This window comes from Hyperolius riggenbachi, chromosome 2, assembly GCF_040937935.1.
Source record: "Hyperolius riggenbachi isolate aHypRig1 chromosome 2, aHypRig1.pri, whole genome shotgun sequence".
In the NCBI taxonomy this organism is placed as follows: domain Eukaryota; kingdom Metazoa; phylum Chordata; class Amphibia; order Anura; family Hyperoliidae; genus Hyperolius; species Hyperolius riggenbachi.
The window spans coordinates 76,734,445-76,748,001 of NC_090647.1; the positions used below are offsets into that span (position 1 = coordinate 76,734,445).

General features: G+C 41.9%; 1 protein-coding gene across 2 annotated transcripts in view; it reads left to right on the forward strand.

Moving 5' to 3' along the window:
* The window catches only part of IFT88 (intraflagellar transport 88), a 74,204-nt gene that overhangs the window by 33,726 nt on the left and 26,921 nt on the right, over nt 1-13,557 (forward strand). For both annotated transcript variants that reach the window (XM_068266931.1, XM_068266932.1), the window contains exons 10-15: nt 569-671; nt 2,705-2,819; nt 3,012-3,243; nt 10,537-10,607; nt 11,411-11,497; nt 12,665-12,764. In XM_068266931.1, coding sequence (XP_068123032.1) covers nt 569-671; nt 2,705-2,819; nt 3,012-3,243; nt 10,537-10,607; nt 11,411-11,497; nt 12,665-12,764 — 708 coding nt within the window. The remainder of the gene's footprint in view (nt 1-568; nt 672-2,704; nt 2,820-3,011; nt 3,244-10,536; nt 10,608-11,410; nt 11,498-12,664; nt 12,765-13,557) is intronic.

A 13,557-nucleotide genomic window follows, 5' to 3' on the forward strand; every position in this document is an offset into this window, starting at 1 on the left:
GCCTGTGGGGAGCACATTGCCTCTGGCGCTAACCGAACCACAGCAACCCAATAGGAGGCGGACACTACACTGTCCACTACTGCTGGCTGCACGTGGTCTGGCACACTAGTGGGAACACAGCTTCAGCAGGGATGCTCAAATTCGGGGGAAACCCGGATAGTTGCTATCCGGATTTCACCCAGTAACTCTGGGCGGGGGGGGGGGTCAAGCTTACCTGTCTGACATCTTCGATTCGTCCCTCAGCGCCTCCCACGATGCGGTCCACGTGCATCACGTGACTACAAACACTTTTAACCTCCTTTAACCCGGAAGGAGGAAGTGTTTGTAGTCACGTGACCGCCGTGTGGAACGCATCGTGGGAGGCGCCGAGGGACGGATCGAAGAAGACATCAGACAGGTAAGCTTGACCACCCCGCACAGGTATCTGGGTGAAATCCGGATAGCAACTATCCGGGTTTCCCCCGAATTCGGATTTGAGCATCCCTGGTGGTGACAGTCTTGATTGTAAGGTAAACCTTTTCCTGATTTGTGTATATGGTGTAAATGATTGTTTTTCTGCATGTAACAGGTACTGCTGAACCTGGCTACCCAGTACTCTGCCAATGAGATGTATTCAGAAGCTCTCAATACTTACCTAGTGATTGTGAAAAATAAAATGTTCAGTCATGCAGGTATGTTTCTTCTATGCTTGCTTTACAGTTAGACTTTGTAGTAACATTTCTGGATGGTTTGTGTCCTTTTTTTTTTGGGGGGGGGGGGGGGGGATAATGAACTTTTGCTGGCCAGAAAACCAGATAATTTGCACCTTCTTGGTTTGCTCACAGAAGTTGAGTGGTAGCAGAGACTTTGCAAGTGCTCTGGTAAGCAGCAGCATAGCAACTACCCAGGGACCCCTTGCGAAATAGTCATTGGTCTCCTGAAATCCAAACTCCTCCCTGCAAAGAATTGAACTTCATCCCCATCAGTAGCTGATTCCCCCTTTTACATGCAAAATCTTTTCCTTTTCACAAACTGATCATCAGGGGGCTCTGTATGGCTGATATTGTGGTGTAACTCCTCCCACAGGAAACTTTAAGGACCATGGTCCTGGCAGTTTCCTGTCTGTGAACCTCATCACATTGTGGGAAATAGCTGTTTACAGCTGTTTCCAATTGCCAAAAAAGAAAGCAGAATCTTCTTCCACTGACATCACCTGCCAGCAGTAAAAATGTCACCATGTGATAAATGCCAGAATGTAAATCAGGGAGAGGAAAGCTTTTACAATGGGCAAACACTGACTAAATCATTTATACATAATTATTGTAAAAATGAAGCACTTTTTTATTACATTATTTTCCCTGGAGTTCCTCCTTAATGTCTGGGGTGATCCAGAATGGCCTGCAAGCACTTACTGAATCTGACATGAAGCCTGTGGGTTTTTCTGTTAATATGTAGACTTATGGCTGCTTTAAGATTTACCGTAACTAGAAAGTGGCACGCTGTTAGTGATCAGGCCTCCAAATTAAAGCAGAGCTGACCTCCTGCACAGCAAACAGTGAAAAGTCTTTATTACACATATTGTTGCTAAAGAAATTCACTTCTCTTTGTTCTGTGTTTGTGTAGGCAAATCAACTTATATAATTAGTTCTTGTCAGCAACTATGAATAGACTATAGCTCTCGATATAGTAACCATTGGGATCCAGAAAAGTATTAAGATGAAATGGGGCCCTAGGCATGATGGCATTTTTATCCCCCTGCCGATGATCACCTGGATTTTTTTTTTTTTTAAAGGTTTGTTGGGGGCTAGCATCCACCTGGGTCCTAGACACTCCCCAGGCTCTAGGCAACTGCCTAGGTTTGCCTTGTGGATGATCCACTGTTGGGGCTTTTAATCGTTTCAGTGTCTTCTGCAAGGGTGAAACTTAGTAAAACTTCAGGTTTTTTTTTTAGGATTTCCATAAATTGTAATGAAGACATTTTGGTGGCCTCTTGAGGCCTTAGTGGCTGCAGCTCTCGAGTGCTTTGAGTCCAACAGGAGAAAAGCATTATACAAAGGTTCAGATAATTATTATTATTATTCAATAAAGATCATCATGCAGTGGGTAATCTTTTAGAGTAGAGAGGAAGTTCTGAGTTTAGTTCTATAAGGCAACATCCCCTAGCAGTATGTTTGTTTGTTTGTTCATTTAAATGTTTTTGTACATAACTTTTACTAATAATCAACACTAATAAAAGCTGGCACAGAGAATAATACAAATATACAATACAATAACATTTCTATAGCGCTTTTCTCCCATAGGACTCAAAGAATGAACCTAGTTGAGGTTGCTCACTGGACCAGATGTCCTCACCTCACAGGATGCAGTCAATAGCAGTGTGAACCACCTTAAATATCTCCATTTCACTGCATATGCCAGCTAAGCTGTGAACACACTTAGAATTTTTGTCACTAGAAAGCGATTCAAAGGAGGATTTGGGCAGGAGTTTTGGAGTGATTGCTGTACAGACACCCTGTTTTGCTCCTTGCCAGGCAGCATGCACTGCTCTGTGAGGAGGGAGAAGTGCACTAGTGTGACGTTCCCACATGGACCAAAACAGATTGGAGTATGTAGATCCTTCAGGGTGGATTGCTAGAAGGGAAACCTGTACACATTAGGTTTCTGTCTAGAGTTCTGAATTTTTATGTCACTTTGCACTTTTAAATGTATCCTTTTTTTAAAACAGGTCGGCTGAAGGTCAATATGTCCAACATTTACCTGAAACAGAAAAACTACTCTAAAGCAATCAAGTACTACCGTATGGCGCTCGATCAGATTCCTGGCCCACACAAGGAGATGAGGTGAGGAACTCTCTTTCAGAATTACACAGAACATTTACTACTTTACAAAAAAGTCACCTGAATGTTTTTTTTGTTTTAAACAAACCTGGGTAAATGTCGGCTAAATACATAATTGAAATACAGCTTATTTTAAACCTCTTCAGTTCCTAAACAGCTGCATCACTCCGATGCTCTTTGCCTCCTCCCATTTAGGATCAAGATCATGCAGAATATTGGGGTGACATTCATCAGAACCGGTCAGTACACGGATGCCATTACCTCATTTGAACACATCATGAGTGAGTCTCCGAACCTGAAAGCTGGCTACAACCTCATACTTTGCTATTTCGCTATCGGAGACAGAGATAAAATGAAAAAGGCTTTCCAGAAGCTAATAGCGGCACCACTAGGAATTGATGATGAAGACAAATATATTTCACCCAGTGTAAGTCATCATTGCTGTGTTAATGGCATGCAAACAATCCAGACTTTCACAGTTGTTGGTTTTAAAGGGTTGTTATTGGTCACTTCTTCATGTGGGTTTGATTGTCTTCTAGTGTGCTATCAGATAGAGGCCCAGTGCACACCAAAACCGCTAGCAGATCCTCAAAATGCTCGCGTTTTTTGGAGCAGATTTCAGAGTGATTCTAGGCATGTTTAGAGACGTTTTCTAAACATGCCTAGCGTTTTTGGGAGCGTTTTTGTGTAGCAGATTACAAATATTGTTACAGTGAAGCTGTTACTGAACAGCTAATGTAACAAAAACACCTGGAAAACCGCTCTGATGTAGCGTTTTCCAGAGCGTTTTTCCAGAGCGTTTTTTCTATACTTTACATTGAGGCAGAAACGCTTCTGCAAACCGCAAACGTGCAGCAGGAGGCACGTTTGCGGTTTGCTAAAAACCTCAAACCGCTGGTGTGCACCATCCCATTGAAATACATTAGCCAAACGTTTTCACAGGCGGATGCGGTGTGCACTGGGCCTTAATGTGGGATCTCCTGCCACCCTGACTTACATGCTGTTTAGGGTGACAAAGAAAACCCACAATCCATAGGCCTCTTTTCAATGGGTGGCTACATGCACAAGACACTGACAGCCATTTATCCTGGATCTAATGCTGGAGCAGCTTAACCAGTTCGCATTCAGTCGTTTTTCGCTTCATGCATCCGAACAATGTTCACCTCCCATTCATTAGCCTATAACTTTATTACTACTTATCACAATGAACTGATCTATATCTTGTTTTTTCCGCCACCAATTAGGCTTTCTTTGGGGGGTACATTTTACTAAGAGCCACTTTACTGTAAATGCATTTTAAAAGGAAGAATAAGAAGAAAACGGAAACAAATCATTATTTCTCACTTTTCGGCAATTATAGTTTTAAAATAATACATGCCTCCATAATTAAAACCCACGTATTGTATATGCCCATTTCTCCTGGTTATTACACCATTTAAATTATGTCCCTATCACAATGTATGGCGACAATATTTTATTTGGAAATAAAAGTGCATTTTTTCCGTTTTGCATTCATCACTATTTACAAGCTTATAATAAAAAAAAAAAAGAAATATTTCATCTTTACATAGATATTTAAAAAGTTTAGACCCTTAGGTAAATATTTGTGTTTTTTTTTTTTTTTTTTTTTTTTTTTTATTGTAATGTTTTTTTTTTTTTTTTTTAATTAAACATTTTATGTGGGTATTTTTGGGAGGGTGGGATTGAAATTGTATTTTTTTTGTAAATATATGTGTATTTTTATTTTTATTTAACATTTAGATGTAGTTTACTTTTTGGCCACAAGATGGCAGCCATGAGCCATTGTTTACAGTGACGTCACTCTAAGCGTACCACGTACGCTTAGAGCGACATAGGAAGCAGAAAAAGCGTAGCTTCCGAGAGAAGCTGTCGCTTTTTCTGCGGGGGAGAGGAATCCGTGATCGGGCACCGTTGCCCGATTCACTGATTCACTGGCTAACAAACCGCCGCCCGGGAGCGCGCGTGCACGCGCGCGATCGGCCGCGTGGACGCGCAGGAGCGCACATGGCTTCCTGGACGTGAGTTTCACGTCCAGGAATGGCAAATAGTTAAAGAGAACCCAAGGTGGGATTTCATTATGTTAGTGGGGCACAGAGGCTGGTTGTGCACACTAACACCAGCCTCTGTTGCCCCATGGTGTGCCTCCATGTCCCCCCTGCGCGCCGCTATACCCCCGCAGTGCTGGCGACACACAGCGTGTCGCCAGCACAATGTTTACCTAAGCGCTGTCTGTCAGCGCCGCTTCACCGCCTCCTCAGCATCGGTGCTACCCGCCCGTGTCCCTTCCCTCCCGCTGATAGGAGGGAAGTGACGCGGGTGGGTAGCACCGATGCGGAGGAGGCAGGGGGAGCGGCGCTGACAGACAGCGCTTAGGTAAACATTGTGCTGGCGACGCGCTGCGTGTCGCCAGCACTGCGGGGGCTATAATGGCGCGCAGGGGGGACATGGAGGCACACCATGGGGCAACAGAGGCTGGTGTTAGTGTGCACAACCAGCCTCTGTGCCCCACTAACATAATTAAATACCACCTCAGGTTCTCTTTAAAGAGGAGCTGTCAGCCATACTAAGGGAAAAAAAAAACACATGTATAAGTATGGCAGATAAATATTTGCTCTACTTACATAACATATGTATTGCACTGTCCGTGTTTTGATTTTAGTGATTTTTCTACATTATAAAAAAAGAAAATCCTTCTTAGTATTACCCATTTTAAGTGTGGCTATTTTGAAGCCAATCCTGATGTAATTTCCTCCATTAGTCTCCTCTGCCTGATTTGCCCACCCTTCACAAAGTGCATTGTCTAAGCATGAGAAATACTGGCCAATAAGAGAGGAACAGAGGTGTGGGCGGGGGAAAGAGGCTTCAGCCAATCCGGCTGCATTAGTTTAGTTTGAGGGGAATTAGAGAAGCGAAAAAGGACAACCCAGCATGCCCTGCAACTTCCTTTTTGTGTACCAAATTTTGTGTGTACCAAATAAGAGTCAGGCATACTGGGGAATGACCATTTATCCAATATTAATCTTAACCGCGCTCACAGTCTGGTGAGAAAAGAGGGGTATGAATGTTAATGTCACCATCCAATGCAAAAGTTCCAGATACCAGGCAAACACCAGGTTGATACTGTCCAGATCAGAGCATAACCACCATCTTCATCTCAGACCATCACGATTTTGCACATAGGAGATAAAGAGAAGAATTTCATAGCGTAACCAATTGCATAAAGGTATCACCACCACCAACCAGTGTATGCACGGGAACGCTTCCACCTTACTCCACTGTGCAGGGTCACACCCCCCCTTGTGCGCCCGCACTCACCCAGCAATCCTCCTATATATCCGGAGGTAAGATGTTACGGCTTTTTGGAGGGTAAGTAGGCGTCACAAAAACTTGCAGGTCTGTAAACTTAAGACGACTTAAAATAGTGTAAAACCATTTAATATAGAATAAAAATAGAAATATTGCACTCACAAAGATTGCTGACAAAAGCGCATTGTATTAGTGAAGATTGGTCCCGGGTAGCCGCCTCCACAAATGCCGCCTTGAAAGCGCGTCCTTGCTGCAATGCTCACTCCAACAACATCCGGTCTCGTGGAACGTAGCTCCGCCCGACGCGTTTCGTCACAGCGTGACTCATCAGGGGCTGACGTAACCACGTAGACCGGCATCTTTTATTTCCCCAAGGACCTCCCATCCCCTCCTAACACCCATGACCTCACTCCGGAGGCTGCATTCTATGTCAAGGCTGCATTATGTGTCAGCTTCACCAGGGGGACACAGCAGAGCGATTCGTACAAAATATTCACGTACCCACTGCGCAAAAGCACACATATATAGTATAGCATAGATCGTAGTATGAGATTAAACTAATATGATGTCACAAATACTCCATTGTCATAAAAACATCAAATTAAATAAAATAAATAAAACAACACACACTATGGATCAGGGTCCTTCTGCAACCACAACATCCAAGAATTGTATACATTTCTAAGCCCACCCACTGATCAATCTACTACTCACCAATTAAAGGGGACCATATCACTATCCCAGGACAATGCACGCTATCTCATTAAGTGCCAAAAAATTGGCCAATAGACCAATCCAAATTTTCCCAGATATCTCATTAATATTATGTTACAGAAAAAACAAACCCTTTCCATATATAAACACATTTTCTACAAACCTATATTCAGTACAATATTATCTATCAGAAATAAAACAGTTAAGATCTAATTCCACATTCATTCCACTAGGGGTGGACGTCTCCAACTCAAAGATCCATTTTGTCTCCTTTTTAGAAATCTCTCTTACCCTATTGCACCCTCTCCAGTTAGGCATTAACTTCTCCACTGCACAAAAATGCATGCAGGCAGGGTTACTCTGATGTTTTAACTTAAAATGGGATGATACACTATGCGCCTCAAACCCATTTTTTATCATCCCATTTTAAGTTAAAACATCAGAGTAACCCTGCCTGCATGCATTTTTGTGCAGTGGAGAAGTTAATGCCTAACTGGAGAGGGTGCAATAGGGTAAGAGAGATTTCTAAAAAGGAGACAAAATGGATCTTTGAGTTGGAGACGTCCACCCCTAGTGGAATGAATGTGGAATTAGATCTTAACTGTTTTATTTCTGATAGATAATATTGTACTGAATATAGGTTTGTAGAAAATGTGTTTATATATGGAAAGGGTTTGTTTTTTCTGTAACATAATATTAATGAGATATCTGGGAAAATTTGGATTGGTCTATTGGCCAATTTTTTGGCACCTAATGAGATAGCGTGCATTGTCCTGGGATAGTGATATGGTCCCCTTTAATTGGTGAGTAGTAGATTGATCAGTGGGTGGGCTTAGAAATTTATACAATTCTTGGATGTTGTGGTTGCAGAAGGACCCTGATCCATAGTGTGTGTTTAATTTATTTAATTTTATTTAATTTGATGTTTTTATGACAATGGAGTATTTGTGACATCATATTAGTTTAATCTCATACTACGATCTATGCTATACTATATATGTGTGCTTTTGCGCAGTGGGTACGTGAATATTTTGTACGAATCGCTCTGCTGTGTCCCCCTGGTGAAGCTGACACATAATGCAGCCTTGACATAGAATGCAGCCTCCGGAGTGAGGTCATGGGTGTTAGGAGGGGATGGGAGGTCCTTGGGGAAATAAAAGATGCCGGTCTACGTGGTTACGTCAGCCCCTGATGAGTCACGCTGTGACGAAACGCGTCGGGCGGAGCTACGTTCCACGAGACCGGATGTTGTTGGAGTGAGCATTGCAGCAAGGACGTGCTTTCAAGGCGGCATTTGTGGAGGCGGCTACCCGGGACCAATCTTCACTAATACAATGCGCTTTTGTCAGCAATCTTTGTGAGTGCAATATTTCTATTTTTATTCTATATTAAATGGTTTTACACTATTTTAAGTCGTCTTAAGTTTACAGACCTGCAAGTTTTTGTGACGCCTACTTACCCTCCAAAAAGCCGTAACATCTTACCTCCGGATATATAGGAGGATTGCTGGGTGAGTGCGGGCGCACAAGGGGGGGTGTGACCCTGCACAGTGGAGTAAGGTGGAAGCGTTCCCGTGCATACACTGGTTGGTGGTGGTGATACCTTTATGCAATTGGTTACGCTATGAAATTCTTCTCTTTATCTCCTATGTGCAAAATCGTGATGGTCTGAGATGAAGATGGTGGTTATGCTCTGATCTGGACAGTATCAACCTGGTGTTTGCCTGGTATCTGGAACTTTTGCATTGGATGGTGACATTAACATTCATACCCCTCTTTTCTCACCAGACTGTGAGCGCGGTTAAGATTAATATTGGATTTTTGATTGCATTAATACAAGTGCTATTAACCAGCGCACCACGATTCAATTTGTTTAGAGTTAGTCTCCATTAGCGCACTGTTTTGCCTTTATAATGACCATTTATCAACAAGAAAAGTTATAGTGATTTTAAATTTTGGATTGCCTGGTTAGCATCCTTATTACTTGTTTACCAGATAAAAATGAAGAATTGATTTTTGATTGTATGCCCGACAGTTACACTTGAACGAAGCCCCACACACTAGGAACCAGCACCCAGTCATAAAGCACATTTTGATAAAGGTTTTACATTTCTGCCTTTCATCTATGCAATGATCCAAGACCAAAGCCTTCATGTGCAGCAGGCTTGACCAGTTAGGATGTGGCAGGGTATAGAGCTGGAATGCACCAGACTTAGTTCTAGGTTAGGATCTTCAATTTAGGTTTTGATGCACTTAGCGAGGGCGAACAAACCCTATAACTGTACTTTTCATACTTAAAGAAACACTATCAATAACCAAGTGTTCTAAAATTACAATGTACAAATAATGTCTAAGTAGCTGTGTAAGCATTGTCCTACTTTTCATGTTAAATATCAGAAACAGAAGCTGTAATTCGTTGTGTGTAGGTTGTAGCTGCATCGTTGTGTGTAGGTTGTAGCTGCATTGGAACAAATCATTCAAAAAGGGGAGTCTATTCTTGAGAAATGTGACACAGCAAGTGCTGGTCTCTGTATATCTCAGACTACAGAGTATTTTTCTTTGAAAGAAAAAACAACTATAGTATGAAAATCCTGCCTTGGTATCAGGTGTTACACACAAATACAAATCTTTATTTTATGCTGCGCAGAACAAGATACATTTCCTCTGTTCTCAATGCTTTAGTCTTCTCAGACAGCTCATTCAGAGAGATAAGCAGCTGCAGTTTAACCATCTTAGCGGTATGGACGAGCTCAGCTCGTCCATCACCGCCGATGGCTGCCGCTCAGGCCCTGCTGGGCCGATTTTGTTGAAATAAAAAGCAGCACACACAGCCGGCACTTTGCCAGCCGCGTGTGCTGCCTGATTGCCGCCGCTCTGCGGCGATCCACCGCTAGCAGCGGCGAAAGAGGGTCCCCCCAGCCGCCTGAGCCCTGCGCAGCCGGAACAAATAGTTCCGGCCAGCGCTAAGGGCTGGATCGGAGGCGGCTGACGTCAGGACGTCGGCTGACGTCCATGACGTCACTCCGCTCGTCGCCATGGCGATGAAGTAAGCAAAACACGGAAGGCCGCTCATTGCGGCCTTCCGTGTTACTTCTGGCCGCCGGAGGCGATCAGAAGAACGCCTCCGGAGCGCCCTCTAGTGGGCTTTCATGCAGCCAACTTTCAGTTGGCTGCATGAAATAGTTTTTTTTTTATTTAAAAAAAACCCTCCCGCAGCCGCCCTGGCGATCTTAATAGAACGCCAGGGTGGTTAAGCTAGTGAGACTCCTGTGACCTGCGCGCACTCCGCAGGAAGACTTAGTCGGCACACGCGGTGACCAGGTGCCATAACGGACATACTGTGCATGCGTGCGTACAATGTCCAGGTCAGGTGACCCGGCATGCCGACTACGTCCTGTGGGAGTGTTCGCCTACTCCCGCGGACATACTGCGGCTGCGCCGACCCCGCTGACCAGGCCATTGAAATGGGGCCAGTTACAGATGAACAGAGAAAGACACCAGGCCACAGGAGGTGCAGTAAGCCTATGCGCACCTCCACACACACACACACAGCATCAATTTCCGATTCAATTAAGGACTAAGGTATTCTTCAAAAAAACATTTTAATCGATAGTGTTCCTTTAAGTAGTATGGTGTTTTGAGCATTTCTCATTCTTATTTTTATGTTTTCTTATTCTTAGGATGATCCACACACTAATTTATTGATAGAAGCCATTAAAAATGACAGTTTGCACCAGATGGAACGTGAAAGGTACCTAGACTTATTCAGTTCTTGTAAAGCATATTTGTTGTCCTATAACAGTAAATTTAAATACTTAGTGCAATTTACGATCATTAATTCACATTTCATATGGTTTCAGCAAAAGAAGGGGGGATTTTTAGAGAGCACTACCTAGCAAAATCAAATAATTCAAATGCAAAATGTGCATCTGGGCTAAACAATAGTCAAGCGAGAACCAGATAAGTCACACCAGTTTGAAATTAAAGAACATTTTGTCTAATTTATACCTATTAAAATGTTTTGACATTTTAAAATTATCAGATGCAAAAATAGCGTTCAAACTCCCGCTTAGAAACATTCTGAGAGATAATTAGCAGTAAAAACAAAATACATTAAAGTGGCTGGATTGTGCCAGAGAGAAAGTGCTTAACCAGAGAATCTAAACTTTTTTTTTTTTCTTGCAGTTAAGGTTTTTTTTTTATTTTTATTTTTTTTGTACCTCACAGGGAATGTTTCTGGTTACATTTTTTTTTTTCTAATTTACCTTTTCTAATTTACTGTGCAGCTGGAAAACTGATAGCCTTCCATGCCTGAGCTGTATTTATGATAATTTTGCTCCTCCCCTGAGGAGCAGCATCAGATCCTCAGTGGCATAGCTCTGTGAAAAATGAAAGGGAGCAGTCAGTCCAATGATACAAATAGTAAAGCTACCAAACGGTAGTACTGACATGCTGTAAATATACTTATGTCAGTTATTCTAATTGCAATGTTTATGAGCACTTTTTTTTCTTTTTTCTGTCTTTAGCTGTCAGTAATCATGTCCTCTCTCCTAGGAAAGCTTTAGCCGAAAAGTACATCATGACTGCAGCCAAGCTCATAGCACCTGTTATTGAAAGCTCTTTTGATGCTGGATATGATTGGTAAGAGATGTCTTCTCGTCATGGTTACAAAGTATTTGCATGATGCTTTGCCTGTATAACCATAAAGATAATGTTTATATTTATCTTTAGAGAAAACTTTTCTCTAAAAGATAGCTCTTCTATCCTTTGCTTTTCTGTCTTAGTTTTCAAACTACAGCAAGGTAGATTTGCTCCTGCTGCTTACCATTTTGTATGCGATGTGAGACCAATAAAAACACAAGGGCCCATATGCCATTCATATTTTTTTTTCTCCTGGGTTTTAATATTAATTTTATCTGTAAAGCAATAGGGACAGCATACTATCCCAGGAAAAAAAACACATATATAAGTAGATAACTACTTGTTCTACTTACAGAACAGATGTATTGTATTGTCCACATTATGATTTCAGTGAATTTTATATAGTAAATAAAGAGAAAATGGTGCCAGGCATTTTCCATCTTTACTGCCTCTGGCTGAAGCCAATTCCGATGTCATTTCGTCCCTTACTCTCTCTTTTTTTTTTTTTTTCCTTCTTCCTTTGCCTGAAATGGTGTATGCTTTGCCAGCCCTCCTCCGCACTGAGCTCTATAGGAACTGCACTGTCATATCTAGCTTGCTTTGTGAGCACAGCATAGATTGTATATCAGCAGCTTCTGCAGAGGTATGAGGTGTATTTCCCTTATCAGACTTGTGTCGCACTGAATCAGTAAGGTGCAGGATTGTGGGAGGGGAGATAACAAGCTTCCCTCTCCCCAACCATGCACCAGAAAGGAGCCAGGCTGACTGAGATAAGATTCATTACAGCAGACACATTTATGATTATATTGCAATGCAGGGTCAGGATGTAGACTACATAATAAACATAGAGCAGTGGGCAATTGGAATTTGATTTTATGACTGTCAATTCCTCTTTAAAATAACTTTTCAGCATTTTACAATAGAAGTTCCCAGAAGTAGATAAAAGAGTACTATAAAAATTATTTTATAGTACTATTAGTATAGTACTTATTTTAAGTACTCTAAAAATTTTGCATATTTTTTTTTTCTTGCTAAGGGTTTAAAATGCATTTTATGACAATGGTGTGAAAATATCACCTGGGAGAAAACTCTGGAGAAAAAGTGAATGGCCGATTATTGTGCAGTTTCCAATGGAGAAAGACTAGAAACCGTTTTCTGTTCCTGTAGGTGTGTTGACGTTGTGAAGACATCACAGTACGTGGAGCTGGCCAATGATCTGGAGATTAACAAAGCGATTACCTATCTGAGGCAGAAGAATTTCACCCAGGTACCGACCAACTTCTGTTTATTTTTATGGAAATTATTTCTGCAGAAATACTGACACTTTTCTGGCAGTTAGCTGATCACCTTTATAACCTTTAGCTAACTTTATATCACCCTTAGCAGCTTTATGAATAAGCCCCATCGTTTTGTGACTTCTTTTGTTTGTCATTCTTTCTCTCTATACACGCTATCCTTTTTTTCTTCTTTCCATTTTTTGTTTTAACAATGCTGTTTTTCTTTTCTCTGCGTTCTTCTCTCAGTATGACATGGTATGTACCATTCTTTCACCGCTTGCGTAGTTCATAGATTAAATGTAATGGTAACTAAGGGCCTGTCCACAATGCTAGTGTGATTCCTTCATTCTCTCCTTTTTCTCCGCCCCATTCAATCCCCTTAAAATAATACTGAAGTGAAAAAAAAAGTCAGATACAGGTAGTCCCCGGTTAACGAACGAGATCGGGACTGTAGGTTCGTTCTTATCCTGAATCTGTTCTCAAGTCGGAACACTGTGCCTTCTCTGTTCCCTGTACCTCTTCTGTGCCTCCAGTGTCCATCTCTGTGTCACCTTTGCCCTCTGTACCTGCTTATACAAGTTTAACCACTTCACCCCAAAGGCGTTTTTACCCTAACGGACAAGAGCAATTTTCACCTTTCAGTGCTCATCCCTTCCATTTGCCAATAGCTTAATCACTACTAATCACAATGAAATGATCTATATCTTGTTTTTTTTTCACTACCAATTGGGCTTTTTGGGGTTGATCTTTGTTTTCAGTAATTACTTTTTCTATGCATTTTAA